The sequence below is a fragment of the Zonotrichia leucophrys genome, chromosome 8 (assembly GCF_028769735.1).
Source record: "Zonotrichia leucophrys gambelii isolate GWCS_2022_RI chromosome 8, RI_Zleu_2.0, whole genome shotgun sequence".
NCBI lineage: Eukaryota > Metazoa > Chordata > Aves > Passeriformes > Passerellidae > Zonotrichia > Zonotrichia leucophrys.
Genome location: NC_088178.1, coordinates 28,819,331 through 28,843,344, shown reverse-complemented (window position 1 = coordinate 28,843,344; position 24,014 = coordinate 28,819,331). Strand labels below are relative to the sequence as shown.

The window sequence follows — 24,014 nt, the reverse complement described above, 5'->3', positions numbered from 1 at the left end:
GGTGTAACAACCAGGGGTTTGTATTTTCTTAGATTCACTCCCAGCACCTCAATTCCCTTCCAAAGGCTGTTGGAATCCACCAGGATTTCTCAAGTTCTGCCTCAGTGCTCCCAAAATATCAACCTGAAATTATTTGAAATCAAGGAATTAAAGAGTTAAGTGAGAGACACGAGTAAACAGCTGGAGATTTTTAGATTAATTACAGAATCATTTGGGAGCTGAGCTGTCCTTTGGCAAGCAAAGGCTGGAGCCACAACCCACAGCTGGAACAAGGCACAAAACACCTTCCTGAAATTCCAACTGGAGAAGAACATCCCCAAAATGCTCTTTTTTGGAGGAGGGCTCTCTCTTGTGGCTGAAATGCAGAAAAACAGCCTTGCACGGGCTCTGCCAACCACAAGTCAGAGGAAAAGGAGCTCATCCTTAAATCCCTCAGCACCATCCCAAAATTTTCACTGAGAGATAACTGATACCTCTCATACTGACTATTTTTAGGTCTTGTTATATTTTATATACTGACTACATTGACCTGTTTAACTTAAATAATATTATCAGACCGTGATCCTAAAAATCTGCTTTTCCTGGGAATTAAATGATTTAATTATCTGTATATTTAATGCTTTAATATTTCATAATTTTTTCTCTTCATAAAAGAGATCCTCTTTCTTTAGAAAGAATTACTGACATCAGGAATATGAAATATGTATTTCAGAATATAAAAACAAATAAATACTTTTTAAAAACAAATAATTTTCTGTAAGAGCACAGAAACATCAGAGAAATAATCCCTGGTCCTGCAAAGTAAACAATGTGTGATCCAAACCCTAAAATTTTAACGAAGCATTAAAATTTTGGGTTGAACCTCTTCAGACATTGTTGTGAAAGGCAAGAATAACAGAAATAGTTATGTCTGGAATCTAGGAGTTCTGAATCATGGGGGGAAAATCTAGCTTTATCCACTTCTATTGTGGTTTGGGCCACAAAATTGACTTTATAAAGGAGAAAAAGTCCTGGTTTTTTCTAAATGTGCTGACAGGTCACAGTTTACCACCTTTATCTTCCTATCACTCCCCATCAACAGAGAGCATGGATTATTTTAACAGATACAATCAAAAATCCCTTCCTCTATAACTTCATAAAATCCTGGCTTTTTCCTAAAGCAAAAGCAAATTTCTTTTTTCAAAAGATGCAAATGCCATTCTCAGAATCAGAACAGTGACAGCCCTGGATGGTGGCAGTGGGTCCCTCCCTCCTGCTGTCAGTTTGTGGCAGGCACAAAGATTGCAGAAATTAAATATCCAGGGATTTTTGCTCTTCTCTCCTACCTCTGTCATTTCTAAGGCTCTGTTGTAACCCAGGGACAACAAAGTGACCCAAAGGTCCCAGGGATCCCCATCCCGGTCGTTGGCTTCCATGAGATTCAAATCCAGAAATCCTTGTCTTGTTAGCTCATTCTTCTTCATCTCAAAATTTTCTGGTTCAAAGGAATAAAAGCAGCACTTAAAAATCTGTTCTGTCTGCAAACAGCTTCAAACACCTTCATCCTTCCAAAGGCAGGATCCCCCTCCTGTTAATGAAGTTGAAAAATGGAGCCAACTCAGAGCCTCAGGTCTCCAAGGTTATTTGGGAAAGAATATCCTTCAGCAGGCATGTGCTGTTTGCAGGGCTCCCCTTGGATTTGGGATAATGCCTACAAACATTGGATAACCCCAAAAAAGGGAGATTTCAAAACAAAAATAATTTATATTGATTTTTTTTCCTGAAAGTTTGAGCTTTGCAGAATGGGGTATTTCAGGAATGGGAAATGAAAGGCAGCTGGAGCCAGCACCTTGAATGCTTCAGGTCCTTGATACAGAAATGATTTACTTAGTTCCTAAAAAGCAATAAAATTCCAGTAATCCTAACACCCCTCTCTGGGGAGAATATCATAGATCCACCACTGTCATGTCAGCAAACACATAATTGAAATGTCCTCATGTCAGGGACTTTTAAAAATGGTTTTCTCATCTCCATAACAATGCTAAATCTTTACTATATATTATTAAAAAGGGATTACAATTTAATAAATCTATCCAAGGGTACAGATGCTGTAATAAATGGCTTGAACTTTGGTGTCAGGATTGATGATATTTGTGTGAACCCTTCCTCTGATTGAAACATCCCCAGCTCCTCCTCCTTCCCCTCTTATTTATTCCCACATTTCCACCCCTCCTACTTGTACCACCCTGACAAAGCCATCGAGGGTGGGAAAGCACATCCAAGCATCAATTCAGCCCTAGAAATGTGTTTTTGTAGGAGTTCTCCATCAGTTAGGAAAAATTCTGATACCTCAGAGTGGTTTGGGAAGACATCATTAATAGGGCTTGCCAGATTTAAAATATTTTGGCCAATGTGCCACAGCTTCCAAAGGAATTATGTTAAACATGACATGGAATTATAAAAGGAGACACTGGCAACCCACAAAAACTCTGGATGCCAATTTGTAGCATCAGATCCACACTAATTAAATGTCCCTAATTAAATGTCCCTCTCCACACTTTGTGAGATAAAAAGAGCAGCACCAGCCCAATCTGCAAAAGGAGATGGATTAAACAAATACCTGTGGCAGTTTCCTTCCCCACAGGATCCAGCATTACAAACCCTGCAGGTTTTGGCAGCTACAAACAATTAGGAAGGGGAAGAAGTTTCTCAGCAGAAGGTCAGTGGCACACAGAGCAGAATGAAGCAAAGCAAAGACAGGAGACTGGAAAAAAAGAAAAAGAAAGGAGGAAGAGAAAAATATCTCCACACGTTCTTGGAATAGGTACAGAATATCCAGTCCTATCCAGCTTGGAAGTTAATTGAGAGCTTTAATTAGCACAGAAATGAACTTACCCTTGCACACAGCCCAGGCTTCCTGGTCACACTTCTCCCCACTTGTCCTGAGCTCAAAGAAGTTGTACTCCTCCAGGCTCAGGAGGCCATTCCCATCCAGATCAATGGTTTCAAACACATCCAACAAAGCAGCTCTGAGGGGTGAGAAAAGGCCAAACTATTTCCAAAGGCTTCCACTTCCCTTTACTGTCTCATAGCACTGCCAAGAACTGTCCAGTCTGTTGGAGATTATTCTGTACAAAAAATACTCCAGGAAAATCCAGATTTAAAAAGCCACATTTTAGCTGCAAGGAGATTTTTATTCCCACGTTTAGGAATAAAACTCACCGGAATTCTTTGGTGAGAGCCAGCTCTCCATCTTCATCCCTCCACACCAGTTTGGCTTCTCCAGAAATTTGGGTTTTTCCTTTCCTCAGCCTGCAGCCAGTTGTGAAAGGGAGCAGCCAATAAACCCCAGCTCCAAGCTCTCCTCTCCAGCCAAACATCTGCTCTTAAAGGAAAACAGAAAAGTTTGTAAGAAATTCTCAAATTATACCTCTGTTGTTGCCAGTAATATTCATACAAAATTCATTACTTGGAAATTTGAAAACCCTGGGAATGCTGGGTTGTCTCCTTAAAAAAATTGGCTGTGTGATACCACTTAAAAGGTTAAAAAATAGTGAATCTCTTAGAATAAAAGTTAGAAAAACACAGAGATGAGGATCAAGGGGAAAATAAATTCATGCTCTCTTATTTCTCCCCCAGGAGAAGAATATTCTGTACACTATGAAGTTCAAATGGCAAGGAGAAAGAAAATTTCCTTGAATTTAAACAAATTTTGCCTTGGAAATGTTGTGTTTGAAGGTGCAGAAATACAACTGAGTTTTTACAGAGTAGCTGTAAATATGGATAAATATGAATATAAAATGATTGGATGGATTTGTTAATTAGGTTTATTCTGCTCCATAAATGTAATGTACATGTAAATGTACCCAGCAACTCAGCAATTCTGGGTACAGCTGGAATTTCCTTCCAAACTTAAGGAATTCACACACACACACACAAAAATAACAATTAAAATAGGAATACACCAAAAATCTCTAACCTCTTTGTTCTGGAGTTCAGTAAAGCTCACAAGCTGTAAATTCTCTTGGGTTTCATTTTCCTTCAGAATAAACAAAGCTGTATCCACTGACAACCAAGGACAAGGTTTTCCTAAAAAGAAAAATATCCCAAAAATGCATAATAATAATAATAATAATGGCCCTAAATTGGTTTTCTTTGCATCTCAAAATAGATATTCCCATGGTATTTATTGATCCCTGTGATGAAAAATGGGAAAAAATTCTATTCTATACTACTGGGATTTTTGTACTATTTAGGCCAAGCAGATAAATTGTTCCAAGCCTTGGCTTACAGATAATTAATAAAAATAAATACAGAATTATTGATAAAATAATTCTATCATTAAGGGTGAACAATATCAAGGAATAGTTACACACCCCACAAATGAATTTTAAAAAAGCCAGCCCAGGTGACTTTAAAACAATTTTGAGGTTTAAAGGCTCCTGTTTTATGGGATTAAAAAGGGAATATTATACTTGGGGGAAAAAATAATTCCAGTGTAGCAACTGGATGGAGCCCTGTGGTAAATCTTAGAGAGAAGTGGTGGCTTGGAGAAGAAAATGAAATCTAAACCCACTGACCTTGTGCCTGGGGAATCCTGAAAGGTTTGATGGTGACACAAAGGGCAGAGCTCTGGGGTAAGTGCAGCCTGTACTTGTGACTGATGATTTCCCCATTCTCCTCCAGGTAGAAGCAGCCTCTGGATTGTGCACATTGCCATTCCTGCAAACCAAGCAAATATTCAGGGTTTTCTTCATTTTGGATGAAGATTAAAGTGCTTTCTCTGAAATGTTAACTGATTGGATTATTGAGTAAACCCTGCATAAAGCATGGCATGAGATACAGCATCAATATACTTTTATTAAAGAAAATAATCCCCAATAGTCCTTTTGTAGAGAAATTTTGCTTCACTTGTGACAATGCCTGAAAAGCACAGAGATTACCCAATGCTCCTATAGCTAAAAAATTCCATTGGAATTGCCATGAGGATTCTGCTGATTATACTTGCAAACAGCTGACACATGGAGCAATTTAAATACCAACATTATACACTTTGCAACTCCCTTTCTGCTGTTCTTTGGAGGTTTAGAATTTTTTTAAAAAAATTAAGGTTTTTTTTTTTTTTCAAGAAGTTCTAAAAGACTTTCAGAGTAAATTGGCTGTGGAAATGACAAAGATTAATTAAAAATAAAGTGGGGTGGCCAAGCCCTGTCCAAGTCCCTTCCCTCTCCTATAATTTCCCAAAATCTTTTCATTGTGGGCACAACCTGCAGGAGAAGTTTTTAGGGATAATCCTTAAGTCAGAGATCAACCCCTGGCCAAACTTATGGAGCAAAATAAATCTAATTAACAAATCCATCCAATAATTTTATACTCCTCTTTATCCATGGAACAGGATTTGTAGTGACAGGACAAGGAAAATGAGGACAAATCATAAAAAATAATTAGGAAAAAAGTGGTCAGAGACAAAATATTCCTGGGATTTAATAGTGAGGGTTGAATATGCAGCAACAGGTGGGGTTGTGTCAGTCAAAAAGTGGAAAATGGGAGCTGGGATCAACATAAATCAGTGACAGAATTCCAGCATGGATTTCAGCCTCTTGGACCATTTCCACTGCTATTCCTAAACTGCTTATTTTAATATATAAATAAATATATTAAATAAAATATAAATAAATAAATAAATAAATTTAAAATCACTTCATGACTCCTGACTTCATCTAAAAGGAAATTTTTTAAATGGATTTTTTGTCTTCAAACTCAACACATCTGAAATAAGTGGTTGTTTGCTCCAAGTTTGATACCTGCCAAAACTGTTGGACAAAACCTTTATACTTTCCTTTTAGGAAATCAAATCCTGTTACTGTGGTGTGGTGCCAGAAATCCTAAATTATCAAATTCCAAACAGGTAAGAGCAGGAAACTAAAAGAGGATTTTCTGTTTGGATTTTCCTCTGTTACTTCAAAGCAGAACAAAAGTTGTTAAATAAAGGCTGAAGTGGGAAATGTTTGTGTTAGAAATGTTAGACAGCACCTGCTGCTGGTCACTGCTACTGACATTTCAATTAATATTGAATATTCACACATTGATGCACAATTTCTAATAAAAAGCAATGATTGAGAAGAATTTTCTAAGGGTTTTTAGTTTTAGGCATTTCACCATGTTCTGACTTTCACTGTTTTCCTCTGTCAGAAATGTAAACTTGGTGTTGCTCCTGTGGGCAATATTTTCTTCTTTATACAGAAAGCCATGTGAACAGCAAAAATATAAAATAAAATTCTTGGATATAAGACAAATAAAAAGAATTTTGGGAGGTGGATTTGCATTCACACCAAAAATAAAACCCCTGGGTATTTATTCATTGATGCTGGCAGAGCTTGCATTGTGCAAAATGAAGTTAAAAAAAATAAGTTATTAATAGGAAATATTTAATTTATACTATATTGACTATATATAATTATATTAATATTATTAAGACATGATTTTATTAATTGGAAATATTTAATTAATAGGAAATAAAACTCTCCATGTTTATTGATTGATTTCAGGTTTTGGGTGATGCCAAGCAATACTAATCAATATCTTTTTTTTAGTCAGTTTTTACTGGCTTGCAGAAAGAAAAATAATTCAATCCTGGGGAAGTGTGTGCTGGTTTTATACACCCCAAATCATGTTTGAACAAGGTGAGATTGCAGGTTAAATTGCATGGAGGTCCAGAGTGCACAGAAGCCCTGGGAGATGATGTTTGGAAATTTGAATACAGAGCAAATGTCAGTGAACAGCAATGGGGAAGATGGAAAGGACTTCAGAGTTCAATAACAAACCCAGAGTTGTGATTTGAAACAAAAATGCAGCTCCTGAGGCCAATCAGTTCAGTTTGCCAGCAGCAGTTACACTCTGTGGCCAGAGCCATTTTTTCCCTTTCATACAGGAATCTCCAGGTGCTCATTTTTAATGGATCCCAGCAGTTCCCAGTTCATGTTTCCTATTTCTACAGCTATTATTTTCTGTTGAAAGAAAACTAGTAAAGGTTCAGTCAAGAAAGGGAAAACAAAGGGAAAGAGATCAATATTAACACTCTACAAATATTGACTTAGCAAAGTGACTTTGTTGTCTCTCTCCCCCAGGAATTTGTATTGAATGAGTGATTTATTGAAAAGAAAATACTGATAGAACATATTAGTCTAACTAAAAATCAATATTTTCAGGTTATAGCATCTATTTACCAAGCAATGCCCAAGAAACTAAATATGCTCACAGATTTGTTATTTATTTCCAATTACCTTTCATGCAAAGGTTTATGATACACAATCTTTCAGACTACTTAAGCATTTAAAGTTCTCACCAACCTAATAAATTATTCAATTTTAAATTTCTCAAGAAGTCATTAACTGTTTTCTCCAACAGTGGTTTCATTTATAAAAACACATTTTGTTCTATTAAACCTTCACACCTGAAAAATTATTTCCAATAACTTGTTGCCAGCAAAACCAACAGTATATAAAAATGTTCATAATAATATCAAGAAATCTCTCAGTAGTTTATAGCTGCCCCTGACAAACTGTTAATAAAACATAAGCCACCATTTTTCTCTGATTTTTTAGCTTCTTTAAAATGCAACAACACAGGTGCCTGGAGGAAAACACCATCATTCCAGTGTGATACCTTCATTGTGTCAGGCTCAATAATCAGCTTTGTGTCCCTGCTGCTGCTGGCAGCCACAGTGACAGTGGTGGAGCTGGAAGCTTTGCTGCTTTGAGCTGATGAAGGTCTTGAAGGAGCTCTGCTGTCACCTAGAAACAAAAATATTTAATTACAGTTACATTATTTCAACCCTCTCCCAGTGCTTTTTATCATAAATTTTGCATTTAAAAGCACAAAGAAAAGTGGATTACAAAGCTTCATCAGAAAACTTCCCCTCATCACTGTTGTGTCATTTTTGCACCTCTTGGATTTGAAGCAGCACAAAATACATCCCAAAATTTCCATACTTGGTGCCTCTGCAGCCCATTCCCTGTGGAGCTTCTCCAGTTTGGGAAGGTTCTGAAGTATTCCAAGGACATTAAACTGTCCACAACTTATTAATTGTGCTTGAAAACAACCTGAATAATTGAAACAAACACGCAGCTTACTGAGAAATGTTTAGGGTTTAATCCTTGTCTAGGAGGGAAATAATTTGCCTCTATTGCAACACCTGAATATTCATTTTCTCTCTTCCCTCTGGATGGTGAAAATCAACAGAATCCACCCTTAGGGATTTGTGAGTTTCACAGATGCAGCCATTTGAGTATATTTTACTGACACATTGATGTGATTGCTGTTGGAGATTTTTTCAGGGATGGCCTAGAAGGCAGCTGTGAGGAGCAGGTTCTCACAGCCTGCTTCTGTGAACAGCAGAGGTTCTCAGGTTATTTTTAATTACAGGTAAAAGTGGCAAACATGAAGGCCTTGAGAGCCTTGCACATCAGAGTTCTCAGGCAGCTTTCTCATAACAAGTGGATGTTCTATCTTTGGCTGTTTTGGGAAAGCAAGAATAATTTTGAGAACCCAAATCTTGGTATTGGAAACATAAGGAGGGTTGGTGTGTTATCTCTTGGACGCATATTGGTGAAGCTAAAAGTATTGATTGCAATATGCATGAAGTGAATTAACACTGCTATAAAAAGTGCCTGATTGATGAATAAATTAATAAATTGGAGTCGATGGCTGACCAATGCAAGGTGGGTCGTCTCCCTTCCAACTTCAATAGATTGCCACAGTAGAAATTATTTTCATCCATAAAATCTTCAGTAATCTGAGAAAAGCTAAACAAAAACTCAACTGCTCAAAATTCAAAACTGCTCAACACTCAACTGAGCCAGAGCTTCACCTCCAACAGAAAGAAAACATAAAATATCAGAACTATAAACACCTTTAGGCAGTTTGTGAGGTTTTTTGGGGGATGGCAGTGTGACCCCCTCAGGGACAGTCCCAGTTTGGTTCCCCAGGTGCTGCTGCCTCAGCAGAGGGTTGGATTCCAGCCTGGCCCTGGCAGCTTTGCAGCACCACTCCCTGGTGCTCAGGTACAGCTCACAGAACTGCAGAGAGGAAAAAGAATATTTCACTCACCAAGCTGCATTTCCCAAAAGGCTTTAAGGAGTAAAATGTAGCATTAGCTAGGAAAGCACAGCTCAGCGGATGGAATGCATTTCCTCTTCAAGCCCAACATAATTTTAATTTTCATTAATCAGGACAACCACTCAGGTATCACAGTAAAATGCAGCTATGCTTCAGGGAGGTCCAAATACTGAACAAAAATTGTGACTTTCAACTCTTCCTTTATACATATTGGAAGACTGAATTTTACACAGGATTCTTACCAGCTTTCCCCCTATGAAACCATATTTTTGTATGGTTTCATTTGTATGGTTTCATTCATTACAATATTTATGTACCAATCTTTGTGGGCTGCTTATTCAGTCCAAAATTTAGAATCCTGGGGTAAGGGCATCACTAACACTCATATTGTCAATAACACAGGAACAAAGATCACTCTTGGCCTTACCTTGTTGTAGTCAAGTTTGCCATTGCAGTTAAAATCAGCTTGTTTAGTGATGCTGGTCACTTCCTCCCAGGTCATTCTGTCACCTCTCTGCAAGGAAAAAACCAGCTCAGTTTGGGTTCCTAATCAAGATCTTGTTCACCTACAGCACAAATTCCATAAACAAAGGAAAAGCCTTTTTATATTCTTTCAGAGAATCTTATCCTGCAATAGATTTCCACAGATTTGGATTTGAATCATGAAAACAGAGGTCAAAATAATTTAAAACTTTGTCCTTACAATGTCAAAGAGATCAACTGTATCAGTTTATGGAATTGGAAACCCACCATGAAAATCTTCCATAAAATGGAGAATCCCAGCTCCCAGTACCATCTAATTTCCAAAATCTCTTCTAATTAAGGATGGATAATTAGGTTTCTAGTGATACTTACTGTTGTAAGAATTTTACAAAGTTCATCATGTGAAATATATCCAGCTTTATCTGTGTCTATTTTACCAAATGCTTCGAGCAGTTCAGTTTTTGTAGCTGGCTTTTCTTTTTTTAAAATAGCACAGAAATCATCAAAATTCAGTGAAGATGTTTGTGAAGTCCAGTATTTGTTAATGGTCTTCTGAGAAGGATTTCTTCCAGCCTGCTGAAGTACTGAACAATAAAACACAATATTACATATATATTCCAGCTGTTAGAAAAGGAGTTTTCTCCAAACATCCTTGAACTTTCCATGTTCAGATTTTTTTTAAAGCCAAATTACTCCAAGAGAAAAGTGGGTCTGTAGGACAAGTTTTGGTTATGATCTTATTTAAAATATCAATATGTCTATGAACTCAGTCTCAAGTGTAAAACTCAGCCTATATCCAGTGTCTCAATATCATTAATATATTATTTTTAAGTCTGCACATTATAGATCCTATTTATACTAAGACCAACATCATCTTTGCACTTTCTTTGCCAAGAACTGAAATCTGGAGTAGAATTGATCTGAGACAACATTTTCTGTCATGCCTGTACATTTGAACCTATCAATTCAAATTATACATGAATTTTAAGGGAAAAATGATACCACCAGTGCCATGGGTGTTACACCTGGCACTCTCCTGGAGTTCAGTGCAGCACAATATTATATTTGACAGATCTCCATCAAATACACAATCTTTAATTTTATATCTCCAGGGAGATCAGCACTTTCCATTCCCTCCATGCCTCCCAGTTTGTATTTGTGAGAGCTCCATCAGACTGCACCTTTTATTATATTTGACAGATCTCCATCAAATACACAATCTTTAATTTTATATCTCCAGGGAGATCAGCACTTTCCATTCCCTCCATGCCTCCCAGTTTGTATTTGTGAGAGCTCCATGAGGCTGCACCTTTTATTTACATTTCTTTATGGTCTGATTCTGCTAAATCACTCCAGTAATATTACAACAGACAGGAAATTAAGCTACTGCTTGGAGATCAGCAAAACTCCTACAAATAAAATTTCCCAAGGCCAATCTCTCAGTGAGCACTTCAGTTTGGAATATCAGCCAAACTTCATGAAGCAAGAGGGGTTTAAACATTGGCACCGCTCGTTTGAGAAATGCCAAAATTGAATTAAGATTAAATAAAAGTCTTTAACTCTCCAAGCTTACAAATTCTAAAATAAATCCTTAAATATCTCTGGAAGGATTGAGAGTCTAAACAATTAACTGCCCTCTCTAAGTTGACCTTGAAAGCAAAATGCCCAAACATTTGCTGTGTAGCCAAGTGGCATATGGATAAGCTGGGAGCCAAAGCATTTATTAGAGAGATGACATTTGTTCACACCACCCCTCTGTTAAAATCCAGATTATCCCAAACTATCATTAGGATGCCATAAAAGCCCTTTTATTGCAGCTGGGAAAGCCTGCAGAGCACCAAGTGTAGGAATATGCTTGGTAATGGGTGGAATTTCACGTTCTGCTGAAGGGAAACAATCAGTTGCACTCAGCTTCTACAGTGGTGGTTTCCATGGAAAACCTTTCTAAAAAGAACAAAAATGCTCTAAGGAAAAAAAAAAAATCATCACCCAAACAGAGCACACAATCCCATAACCCCAAGAAACTGCAAAGCTGGAATTGTATTTGCTTGAGGAATTTTATCTGCCATAATGAAACCTCCCTCAAAACTGAGGTTATTTATTACTCAGTCTTACCTTACTCTTTCCTTATCTTACCTGGTCACTAAGATACATTATTAAGAAACCAACTTCCATTTTTCAGGTAAATTTTTCTCATTTCCCTTTGAAATTCCTGAAGTTTTCAAACCAAAGCCCCACAGCTTTCATTTCCTACCAACAGCCTTATTCAGTGCAGCTGAAGCAGTCAGAGATTTGTTTTTTCTGTTGTGCTGCTGACACCACCACCACTTATACACAAATATAGTGTGGACAAAAAAATGAGAGTTTTAGATTCCAGTCTATGAAAGTAATTCAGTAACTCAGGAGGAGTTGAGATAAGAAGTGAGAATCCTTATGGAATTTGGATTTTCTGTGGTTTTCTGTGCCAGGACAGAGGCACACCCTAAACTGAGCTGAGACCTTTCCTACTGGTGATTTACAAATAAAATCTATAATTAAAAATCTACAATAAAACACCTCTGTCTGGCATTCTCACTTCCAGCATCCAAAACTACTCTCAAATCCTTAAACAAGTCACTGAGTTTATGCACACACTGCAATCATCCCATGTAAGAGTTAAAGGGGAAAAGATTCAATCAATCATTACCTAAACTGAGCTGCTCTTTTGATTTAATATTTTCCAAGCTGCTTTTTAAGACAGCCAGATAAGCTGCTCTGCAGTTCATGTAAAAAATGGCTTCTTCTGCATGCTGGGACTTCTTCCCTTGGGAATTTCCTGAGAGTGTGGATTTCTGATTCCCAGGAGTGCTGGCCATCCTGTGAGGGATGAAATTCCAGTTAGAATTTGCAATTGTCTTAAAAATGCCTCTGTTTGTCCTCTGAAACACAGACTAGCCCAATTACCCAAACATCCAGCTCATATCCTTTCTTTTCTCTAGATCTGGGATGGGAATTTTTATCTACACTTGTAGGGAAGCACCATGAGAGCCACAAGCAGAAGGAGTTTGAGCTCTACTTATTATTCACAGTTTATCCTTCATTGGCAGTAAAAAGTTGAATTTAACTATTTTTTATATAGGTGTAGATATTTGATATTAATCACTGTATTTTATATAGGTGCAGATATTTGATATTATGATATTGAGTATTATAGTATTATATAAATATTATGTAGTTTTGATTTTTGAAAGCACAAAACCATGCTTTCATGTTATCTGTGAAACAAGGCTTTGCCATCTATGTTTTCTCTTTTTAGTCTTATAACTCAACAAAAAATATGGATAATAATAATATTGGTCAAAATTGGAATTCTTAACCTCAAAAAATGCCAGGTAAAGCACAGAATTCTATTTCTTAGAGTTACCTAAATATAAATAATAGAAATAAAGATGCATAAAACTTTGAGCAACACAGGCCTTTTATATCCAAGGCCTATACCGTTATAAATAAATGGGAAAAAACCAAAACCATATTTTTTTCTCAATTATTGAAACAATTCAATGCTGTTTGCTCAGCAATGGTCAGCAAACTCTGACAGCAGCTTTCTGCTTCCACCAGGGGTGATAAAGGTTTTTAGAAGGCCATCACAGAGGGACACTAAATCCTGTTGTGCTGTTGCTTTAACAGCTTCTTGTATTATTTTACCCAATGTTGACTTCAGGAAATATATTCCAGGATAATAAATGGAATATCTCAAGTTCAGCAACAAGACAACACCATCCCAGGGTCCCCTTCAGGACTCATTGGATTTTTACTCAGGAGGCCTCAATCACTGGCACCTTGTTGAGTTATACAGATCTTTCCCACTTGGGAAAGGCAGATAATAATTGCTTATCAAGGATGAAGTACCCAATTTGTAACTCCCTGACACTTTAATATTGCACAGGCACCAGAAGGACCCCACAGGGACCCCCTGGCACAGCCTGGCTCCCGCACACGGGTGTCACTATAATGAAGCACCAGTGCTACACACACTGAGTGGAACTGGGGAGAAAGGCAAGGAGGAGAACAAGAAGAAATGTTAATTTTCCAGCAACCAGTTTTTAGAAAATGTGAACTCTTGTTTGTAGTCCTTGGACTTGCCATTACTGAGATATTTGTTATGGGGCCAGGCAGTGCTGCCAATTCATCACTGGGAAATCCAGTGAGCAATGGCTCGGTGACAGCATTGCCAGCAGCCCCATGGCTTAGGCTGGGACATTTGTATGGGTAAATGGCACTTCAGAAAAACAGACGGAGGGGAGCAATCCAGCCCAGGCTTCCAAACAGGGAGAGAGTAGGTTTAGATTAGAGACTGGGAAGAAACTTCTCCCTGGAAGGTGTGGCTGCCCCTGGATGCCTGGAAGTGCCCAAGGCCAGGCTGGATGGGTGTTTCAGCAGCCTGGGATAGCAGAAGGAGTCCTTGCCCATGGGTGGAACTGGATGAGTTTTAAGGCCCTTCCAACCCAAATCAGTGCAGTATTCTCAGCCCAGAGCACTGTGCCCCATGCCCAGTCCTCCCTTGGAAACCGGCAGGGATGGGGACTCCAGCCCTCCCTGGGCAGCCTTTTCCAATGTCCAATCGCCCTTTCTGGGAAGAAATTCCTCCTGATGCCCAAAGTCAGACCTTCCATGGCACACCTGACCTTCACTCACAGGCTCACCCACACAGAACCCACATTGGCACGGGGAAGCTCTGCCCTGCTCCCGCCCCATCCACCTGAGACAAGGAAACTTCTCCCGTATGGATCCCATCACCTCCCTCCCTAGTGGGTACAGGAGGCTTCAAGGGCTACATTTGCCACCCACCATAAAAAAAAAAAAAGAAAATTATAATCCCCTTCCCCCAGCCCTGAGGGGAACCAGCCCTCCTTCACTCCCTCAGCCCCGCTCAGCGATCCCTGAGGGACTCCTGGGGTGCGTTCGGCCGCCCCGAACCCGCCGCCCGAACACCCCCGGCCCCGGCCCGGCTCCTACCGCGCACAGCGGGACCCGGCGAGCCCACACGGACACCGCTCTCGGTCTCGGCTTCGGTGTCGGTCCCGGGGCTCTCGGTCTCGGCCCCGCAGCCCTGCCGGGCTCCTCGGCCCCGCCCCGGCCCGCCCTGCCCTCGGCGCCGTTTCCAGCCGGCGGCGTTTGGCGGGCACACGGCGGGAGCTGCGAAGGGGAGGCGGCGGGAACGGCTCCGGGATGTCGTAGGTGTCTGGGGAGCGGGGCAGCGCGTTCTCCCTCTCCGTCCGCTCTCTCTCCCCTTCCTCTGTTCTCTCGCCTCTCTCTGTGCTCTCTCCTCTCGCCCCGGCCCCTCACGGCAGCGGGTCGGTTCCCGCGGGCTCCGTGAGGGGAGCGCTTCTCCCGGCGCGCCGCGGCTCCGGAGCGCGTTCCGTAGGGGAGAAGCGCCCTCAGAGCGGGCCCGGGAGGGAGGAGCGGCTGGCGAGGGGCGGGATTTGTTTCCCGATGGAAACAGACCGGGAAATGCTGGCGGCGGGCGGGATTTGTTTCCCTATGGAAACGGACCGGGAAGTACTGGCGGCGGTGGCTCCTGGGGCAGCGCTGCGGGCGGTACTGCCGCTGTGGGGGATCCTCTCTGGATTCTGCATTTCTGAGGGGTCGGGGCTCGCTCTGCTCACAGTTGCCCAGCGAGGAGAAATGGCTGTAAACTAAAATACAACGAGTACCACCTCAACATCAGGAACAGCTGCTGCGCGCTGAGGGTGGCAGAGCTCTGGGGTCTCCATCTCTGGAGACATTCAAAGCCTGGGTGACCCTGCCTTGGCAAGGGGTTTGGACTGGATGAGCTCCAGCAATCCCTTCCAGTCCCAGTTATTCTGATTCTATATCTCTACATAGCATGGATAACACCTGTGGGGCTGTGTGGGAGGGGGGAAGATGAAGGATCACAAGATGGTTCAGTTTGGAAGGGACCCACAGTGGGTCACGCCTTGCCCATGGCACAGGCTGGCATCCAGGCAGGTCTGGAATATCTCCAGTGAGGGAGACTCCACATCTCTGAACAATCTGTTCCTGTTGTCATTATATTGCAAAAGCTCCATTACATTACACTGCAAGAGTTCCATATTGCTAGAGTTGAATACCTCCTTGATGTTTCTTGTAGGCAGCTCCTCTATGCATTGACTCTTCCTTGTCCTTGCAGCAGCCAACTGACTCCAGCTCCCACCACCCCACTCTTTTATAACACTCTTCTTATTGGCTACAGGTATGGCCTGGTAACATGAGGCCTGCTCCTAATCCTTAATAATTTGCTCAGTTGACACTCTTTAGGGGGTAAGATTACATTCTATACTACCTTTATTTACTTATATTCTATCCCCCCTACATGTTCCAGTGCTCAGTCACTGCACAGGAAAGAATTTCTTCCTCACATCCAGGTGGAATCTCATTTTCTGCCCATTTCTGGGCAAAGCCTGGTCCATCCTCTGACCCCTCCCTTGGCCACCACTAAAGGGATTGACAAAAAAAACTAGATTTTGGTATGAATTTGTGAAAGTGTGGCTTCAACAGAGTTTGATGTCAAGGTTCACTCTGTTGCTCCCTACACAGAGGGAGCATACACAGCAAAATGGGATTAGAATAAATTTATAAGGATTTACACAGAGACCAGGGATGCAAAAGGGTCACGGGGACAAGGATATGGATACAAAAGATACAGGTGCAAAAGAGTTTAGCAGCACTTAATCACTGACTGATTTAATATTTATAAAGTGATTCAACAGGATTTACTACAATTACAGCAGTGACTAAATTATAGATTCACACACACTTGGTGTGCAGAGAGGTGGGAAGGAATTGCAGGCCTGTGGAGATCAGGGCATGACACCCCCATGCCCATTTCCCATCAGGCTGTATCTCTTCATTTTGTCTCCAGTGGGAATAAATCCTGCTCATTTTTCTCCTGTATTTTGCAATTTATCAAGCAGTAAGTCATTAATCAAGTCATGTAAGTCTGGTGCTGCTCTTGTGTATCTCTGCTCATCGTGGGCTTCTGGAGATCAATAAAGAAAGTTCTTTAACCTGATAAATATTAAAAATAATCCCTGCAGGTTATACAGCTGGCTGTAAACGTGTGCCATCATACTCTGCATGATTAACAAAATAAATTAAGCCTTGTCAGGCTAATTCAGGGGTAGGAAACTCGGGCTGAATACTCTCACCACAAATGCCCCATCTTTCTGTCTCCTTTTCTTGTTCCACTCTGACATTTGGTTCTGCACCACAGGCAAAGTGAGCTATATCTAAAAAAAAAATAAACCAAACTAAAAATGGTGCTCTTCATGTTGTTTCCTAAAATACTCAAGGAGTTCTGTCTGCATGTATTGGTTTTTCCCCCCACATTCTTCTTCTGGAAGATCTGAGAGAGGACAGTTCAGCCAACAGGGTTTTCATGTGAGGAGTTGGAATGAATTTGGCTTCAGGGGTCTGTGTGTAGAGTTGGAGCAGCAATTTTAAATTATTTTGCTTTAACTTCTCACATTATGGCATGGAAAAGACAATCAGTGAGAACAAGCCCCCAAGCAAGGCGGGCTGTTGGGTGGCACAAGGCAAGGTTGACCTCCTAAAGCTAAAATCCTATTTTCTAATAGAATTCCAATAGAATTCCACAACATTCCAGCTCTTTCCAACGCTGAAGGGCTCGGAATGGGGCTCCCTGTCTGCCCCCACAGTTCAGGGTGCCTGCAGAGGGAAGTGTGGGCTGTGTGCTGCTCTGTTGCTGTACACAATATTTGACAGACTTCAAAGAACGAGGCTTTCATCAGTGCCCAGCTTTCCCCCTAGGAAATGCTCTCAGTGTTTATAACTCAGTGGGATTTTCATGTAGTTTCTCATTTATTTCATCCCACAGCTGTGATCCTGCTCCTGATTTCCTTTGGCTTTCAGCTCCTTTTGACACCTGCCATAAAAACTTCCATCAGAACGTGGAACATGCAAATGCATTGGCCCCCAGAGCAGCCCTGCAGTGTGGGTGCATTAATAAATGGAATTTTTCTCTGCTGCCACGAGCTGGAAGCTGTAATGGAGTCGGGATTCCTTCAGCTATATGGGGTTCTCTTTAAAAAAGAAATACATTGTAAAGAATTCCATCAAACTGTTGCAGCTTTGGCTGCCCTTTGGCCAGGATTTCAGAGGCCTTTTTAATTTAAATGTTACCTGTTTACTTGGCTTTTTAAAGACAGGATATTTCTTTTCCCCTTTTTGTAATAGAGATAGCTGTAAAACAGTTTTCATATAAGAGTTACAGATCAAAAATGTGTTTCATATTCTATTTTCCCAATCCTTTAATTTACAGTTTTGGAATAGCAGCATAAATTTGAAAAGGATATGTTTGGAATGAGGTCATCTAAATTCCTTACAAGGCAAAACATTCTTTTTCCAAGATGAAAACTGAACTAAGTTCTTGAAATATGATGTATATTCCAAACCTTGTTTAATTCAGTATAATATATCTGTTTCTTGGGGACTGTTCTTACAAAGATTTTTTCTTTTCTCATCGTTTTACATCACGCTTTAAACTATTGTTAAGATTTAGGAACGTGCTTAAAAAGTTTCAGTTGTCTCTGGGAAAAATAGTCTTAATTTATGTTGACCTTTCTTTCCTTGGAGCATTTCGCCTGCATTCAATAAAATTTTGATGACTGCTCTTTAGCAGACAGCTGTACCATATAAAGTATTATAAATATTCAGCTTTTCCTCTTCCAGTGTTGCCATTAACAGCTGGGCATCCAGTTCAGAGGAGCAGATTTTGCAGAGAGAGCTTGGCATGTTCCTGAATCAGGAGAGGGAAGAAGGGAAGCAAACACTTTCTGATGGTTTGGGGACCTGTAAAGGCAGAGAGCATCTGTTCCCCTGTTAAGCCATAGCCTGCTGGCACTGAATCATGTTAAGAGCTAAAATGATGGGAAAAACTACTTTTTTCACCTTGCCTGTACCTCTGTCTTAAATGTCTTAAACATTATTTCGGCTAATGGCAAAATAATTCCAAGCCTTGCTCAGAAGGTATGTAAATGGAAATGCTTTTGGAGGGGGGTTTGTTGTTTATAGCCTTGGAGAAAAGATAAATACTCAGCATGATTTCACTTCAGTGCCTGGATTTTATCTCTGGTATAAAATGGAGAATCAGATTTTCTTAGGCAAACACTTAATCCTCCTAAACAAGCAACATTCAGGGAATGGATTTGCTTTGGATGCCATCAGTAAATGTGAAACCAAAAAAGGAAATTGTCTTTAGCATTATCAATTACAGACCTTGCTAACAGAAATCTTTGTGTCTACGTGACCATAAAACCTGTCCTTGTTTTTCTCTTGCAGGGTTAAGAGAGCATTAAATTTGGACACTGTTAAAAAAGATAATGTAAGTATTTTTTGATGTGTGGAGCCATCTGGGCTGTATAAATATATATGTACATATATCTGTGTGCAGAAATAAATGTGGATATAAACAATCTATTTCATTTTAGCTGCCTTTATGCTGTTACAGATTGGATGTTGTCTGGGCAAATCTTAAAGCACAAAATTACTGCTGCAAATATTAGTGTAAAATTGATTGTATTTCATTTGTCACAGAACTGCCTGGCGTTAAGTAATGTACATCTGCATGAATCACTTGAAAAATGTGCACATTGTTATTGCCACCACTATTTACCCAAGAGCTGAATGAGTTAAGATCCTTGGTGAAATCATTTATTAGAAATTAGCTCCATTATCCTGGGAAGCAAACGTTCTGCCATGTAATTGTACATGTGACAATATGGAATTATGATAATGCTGTAATCTGCATATTAGAAACTGCAAAACTGAAATGAAAACATTAAAGGCATTTTCATGTCGGGGCTGTAATTACCTCCCTCAGCTAATCTGGCATAATGAAACAATCAACTCCTAACACTGCCATTGATTTCACTGCACTTAGCACAACCAAAATCAAATTGTGCTGCTGCTGCTGCTGGTTGGGAATGCAGCCCCAGCATGTGGTGACATTTGTCCCTTTGTCACCTCCCACAGTGGCTCCTGCTGCAGCTGGGGCATGGCAGGGTGCAAAGGAAGGGAAATTTTGGAGAAGTGCAGGGAGAAAGAGCTGGTCAGCAAACGAGCTCTCAATAAATCTCCATGCCAAGAGGTTTTTGTATGTGCTATATATATATATATTTGGGGCCCTCAGTGGTATTGAGCAGGGCAGAAATTGGGCTTTTAAAAAAAATTCTGGATACTTATTATTATAGGTGGCAAAATATCACAGTGGCACCAAAAATAAATCATTAACAGTTTAATTAGCAGCTTAGAGTACCATTACCCAACTTGTTCTGTCAGAATGCAGCTGGGACTGTGATTTAGCAGCTGTTTCTTGTATTCTGCAGTAAAATTTCTGTAAAGTGGTCCAGCTGAAATTCCATGGAATGCTTTTCCTGCCCTACAGCCATCCCCTCCCATGAGATAAAAAGATTTACTCCATGCTTACCTGCAGTCAGGTGCTTGTGCAGCAAAGAGCTGAGGAAAACTGAATATAGAAGATATTCAGGACCTGAATACAGAAACTTTTAGTGGAGGCTCTGGGATTTTTAGTTCACACCATGTCTCCAATACATGCATGTCAAAGATTTAAATTAAATAACTTTATAGAAAGAAAAAAAGGAACAGAAAGTAGTAAGCTCATGGTTTGGGTGAAATACATGCTTAATCTTTGCTGTTATTCCTTCCCTGTTTTTATCAACAGTTTCTCATTCCATGGATCAAAACCATGAATTTACCAGATTAGGAATGAGTATTTTTAGATTTTTGGAATCTTAGCGTGGTATCATTAAAAAATTGCATAACTGGAGTAAAATTCTTCCTCCTGGAGGAGAAAATCTTACTGACAAATAAAAATTGTTCTTGTAAGTGCTGCAGGAATTTTGTTTGAAATAACCTTATCCATGTCCAGAAATGGGTGAGGTGACTGCTGTTCAAGCAGGAAAAAAAAAAGTGAAATGTTTGGAGATTCTCCCTGTTGAAAAGGAGATTTGATGACATGTTAATCCCTGAATTGGCATTGATACTTCAATTTAAAGTATATTTCATTTAAGGATTATTGGAAGCATTTCTTTAACCTGCTTGAATGTGGCAAGACAGAGTGAGGATTTCCATCAGGTGAAGTTTAAATGCTGCCAGACTGGAACAAGAGTATAAATGAGAGGTGTGAAAATATTTAAGGTATTTGGGACTAAAACAAGGCAGAAGCAAGTGGGCAGCATTAAAATCTTTTAAAATCTGCTCTAAGTCCCACTAGTGATGACCAACAGCAGCACTTGGGGGTTGTGAAGTAAAGGTTGGGGTTGGATTTTTTTTAATTTCTGTACATGAAATTATCAGAAAACCCCGGTTTCTCATCCTTGCAATTCAGCATCCATGCTGTCCCAGATAATCCCAGTTTGATTCCAGCACTGCAGAATTGTTCTTCTGAAAACTTCTCTGCACAAATCCTTTCACATCATTCAATAATTCCTCTTACATCATTAGACATACTGAAACCCTGAACCACAGACAAAATTTTGAATTTAAGCGACTCACTTTGTATTTTTTCAATTTTAAAAAAAAATTAAATAATTATTAGAAATACCTTTTGATACAATAACATAAATTTGTGTCTTAAATTCTCATTACTGGAAGAAAAAGAATAACTTGGTTTAGATGCTTTAAAAAAACCCCGAACATTGAGGTGATCAGGCCAGAATACCTAAATCCCTGGAAAAAAATATATTTTTAAATATATAAAGAAAAAAATATTTTTTTCTTTATGGAACCTGGCAGACAAAGTGTTTGAAAGGATTTTTTAGTTTTTAGAGCCAAATTAATTTTATTGAGAGGAAGAAGTGATGGAGAATCTTGATGAGCACCAAGTCAGCCCAGCACAACATTTAACAGAGGCTTTCCATAATGGGAATACACAAAGCCAGGAATGACTTAGGGAGGAAAAAAAAGTTCAGAGAGGTTTTGTCAATACTCATCCGGAATTTTTTGGCATTTTTCTCTGTTTCAGGCACCTGAGGAAACCCCCCTGAAGGCCAAAAGGAGCAGCCTGAATTTCTACTCGCCCACCACGGGCACGTGCCAGCTGAGCCCCTGCTCCTCTCCCTGCAGTGCCCCAGCACAGGGTGAGCTGGGCTGTTTGGTTTTTGGCTGTTTGGGTGGCCTGGAAAGGCCCGGGGTGGCCTTGGGGCAAAGGAACAGAAGAGGCTTCAGTTCTTTTCTCGGTCTCTGTGTTTATTAATTGTTTATCTAAAAGATTTTCTCTCGGCCCGACAGAGCTCTGCTCAGCAGCTATTGGAATAGGAATCCCAATATAACCAGTTAGATGGTGCCTGGGCCAGTTCTGACCCTTGCTGCTGGGCTGTCCGGTTATCTCGGCTGTTTGAGGGGCCTGGAAAGGCCCGAGGTGGCCTTGGGGCAGCCGCGTATCGAAGGACGAGAAGAGGCTTCAGTTCTTCTTTCGGTTTTTATGTTTATTAATTGTTTATCTAAAAGATGTTCTTTCAGCCAAACAGAGCTCTGCTCAGCAGCCAGCCATGAGCACACTGTGCTGCCCTCCAGGGCAGCCACCTATCTTTATACCCTTTGTTACGTGTACAATATTTATCATTTTTCCCCAATACCATTTATTCTTATAACTCGGTGTACTCTCAGTAATAACCAATCCAAAGGTGCCACCGTGGCCAAAGAAGATGGAGGAGAAGAGGAAGAAGAAGAAGGACAGGACACACCCCAATTCCTCCATCTTACTCCTTCAAACCCCCCTGTACAGAAATCCTAAACCCTGTGTCTCACCCTCTAATTAACTGATCCCTTCACCATTCACCCCGGTGAAGCCCTCATCCTTGTCGTCTCCTGTGTAGGGTCAAAGTCCAGCCACCAGACACTTCTGGCAACATTCCAGGACTCCCGGGCCCCCCAAGGGTGGTCTCGGAGGCTCAGCATCTCAGGACTGAGATCTTGAGATCCGACACTGGGCCAAAGGCAGCACTGTGGTGCTTTACCCCAGAGATACCTTGGCTGCTGGAGATTGCAGCAGGGCACTGGTGCAAGTCCAGGCTTGTCAGGACTCCGTTTACCTCAGGAGAGAGAGCTTCTGGCGATGGTGGAGAGAAGAAGGAGAGGATTCTGCCAGAGGGTTATATCCAGATGTTTATTCCATGGTTACAGAGGTCTGAGCCGGGGCAACTCCTCCAACAGAATGGAGGCCACATGGTCTCATTAACATTTTAAGCTCAGGGCAGGGGAAGGGGAGGGGACAGGTGGGCCACCAACCAGGTGAAGGGGCAGGGTCTCAAGGGACGAGGGACACCTATACGGGCCAATGTCCCCCAGGCCTGAGGGACCAATCACACGACGCCTTGCTGGTATGTTAGCCTGATTGACAGGGCACACTCAGCGAGGGGCGAGGGGGAAGGGAGAAGGTAAAACAGGACATTGCAACACACCACAACAAGCAGCCAGCCATGAGCACACTCCCTGCCCCCTGGGGCGGTCACCCATCTTTATACCCAAAGTTACGTGTACAATATTTATCATTTTTCCCCAATACCTTTCACCCTTATTGCCCGGTGCACTTTCAGTAATGACCAATCCCAAAGTGCCACCATCACCACAGAAGATGGAGGAGAAGAAGAAGAAGAAGAAGGACAGGACACGCCCCAATTCCTCCATCTTACTTCTCTAAACCCCCCTGTACAGAAATCCTAAACCCTGTGTTTCACTCTCTAATTAACCAATCCCTTCACCATTCACCCCGGTGAAACCCTCCTATCCTCATACAGGTGTCGTCTCCTGTGTGGGATCAAAGTCCAGCCACCAGACACTTCTGGAACATTCCAGGACTCCCGAGCCCCCCAAGGGTGGTCTCGGTGACACCTCAGTCCTGAGGTGCTGAGATCCCACACTGGGCATTCCCTGCCTGCTCCTGCATTCAGGGACTTCTCTCCCTCCTGCTTTTCCCTCTCAAAGAATCTCTGCTGGAAAAGCCCAAGTTGGGACTTGAAGCTTGAATTTTTGCAGTGTGAATCTTGGGGGTGTTTATAACTGAGAGAGATGATTTTTAATTTACATAACACTGAGTGTTATCAGCTGAATGTTATCAGAATGTTCAATTTCTGAATGTAATCAGAAAACACACCTTTGTGAGATTATCATGATATTATTTCCAGTTCACTTTAGGATAAATGTTCACTTAGTTCCACAGTCACAGCTTTTGACTCTGCTCAAGAAGCAGATTTTCAGGAGACTGAGCTGCTTTTATGGCTGTGTAAAAATATTGTGGTTGTGGCCTCTGTAAGTACTGAGGAACCCTCAGGTCACCTGGTGTAACTTTTTATTTTAAAAAGAAGAATACAGAGGGACCTTTTGTCATCTTTCCCTATAGAGCTTTCATTTCCTTG

The 24,014-nt window shown here is 40.8% G+C and overlaps 2 protein-coding genes across 3 annotated transcripts in view; one reads left to right on the top strand and one right to left on the bottom strand.

Moving 5' to 3' along the window:
• Positions 1-14,706, bottom strand: part of EFCAB7 (EF-hand calcium binding domain 7) — a 19,716-nt gene extending 5,010 nt beyond the window's left edge. The window contains exons 1-11 of the mRNA XM_064720424.1: positions 14,575-14,706; positions 12,266-12,435; positions 9,952-10,163; positions 9,524-9,610; positions 8,891-9,056; positions 7,645-7,772; positions 4,560-4,701; positions 3,959-4,068; positions 3,202-3,359; positions 2,875-3,008; positions 1,326-1,474 (exon numbers count right to left, since the gene is read on the bottom strand). Of these exons, the coding sequence (XP_064576494.1) occupies positions 1,326-1,474; positions 2,875-3,008; positions 3,202-3,359; positions 3,959-4,068; positions 4,560-4,701; positions 7,645-7,772; positions 8,891-9,056; positions 9,524-9,610; positions 9,952-10,163; positions 12,266-12,434 (1,455 nt within the window). The 5' untranslated portion in view covers position 12,435; positions 14,575-14,706. The remainder of the gene's footprint in view (positions 1-1,325; positions 1,475-2,874; positions 3,009-3,201; positions 3,360-3,958; positions 4,069-4,559; positions 4,702-7,644; positions 7,773-8,890; positions 9,057-9,523; positions 9,611-9,951; positions 10,164-12,265; positions 12,436-14,574) is intronic.
• Positions 14,705-24,014, top strand: part of ITGB3BP (integrin subunit beta 3 binding protein) — a 21,826-nt gene continuing 12,516 nt past the window's right edge. The window contains exons 1-3 of one of the 2 annotated variants that reach the window (XM_064720425.1): positions 14,705-14,792; positions 18,919-18,961; positions 21,623-21,737. In XM_064720425.1, the coding sequence (XP_064576495.1) occupies positions 14,788-14,792; positions 18,919-18,961; positions 21,623-21,737 (163 nt within the window). In that variant the 5' untranslated portion in view covers positions 14,705-14,787. The remainder of the gene's footprint in view (positions 14,793-18,918; positions 18,962-21,622; positions 21,738-24,014) is intronic. The other variant, XM_064720427.1, reaches the window with a different exon arrangement.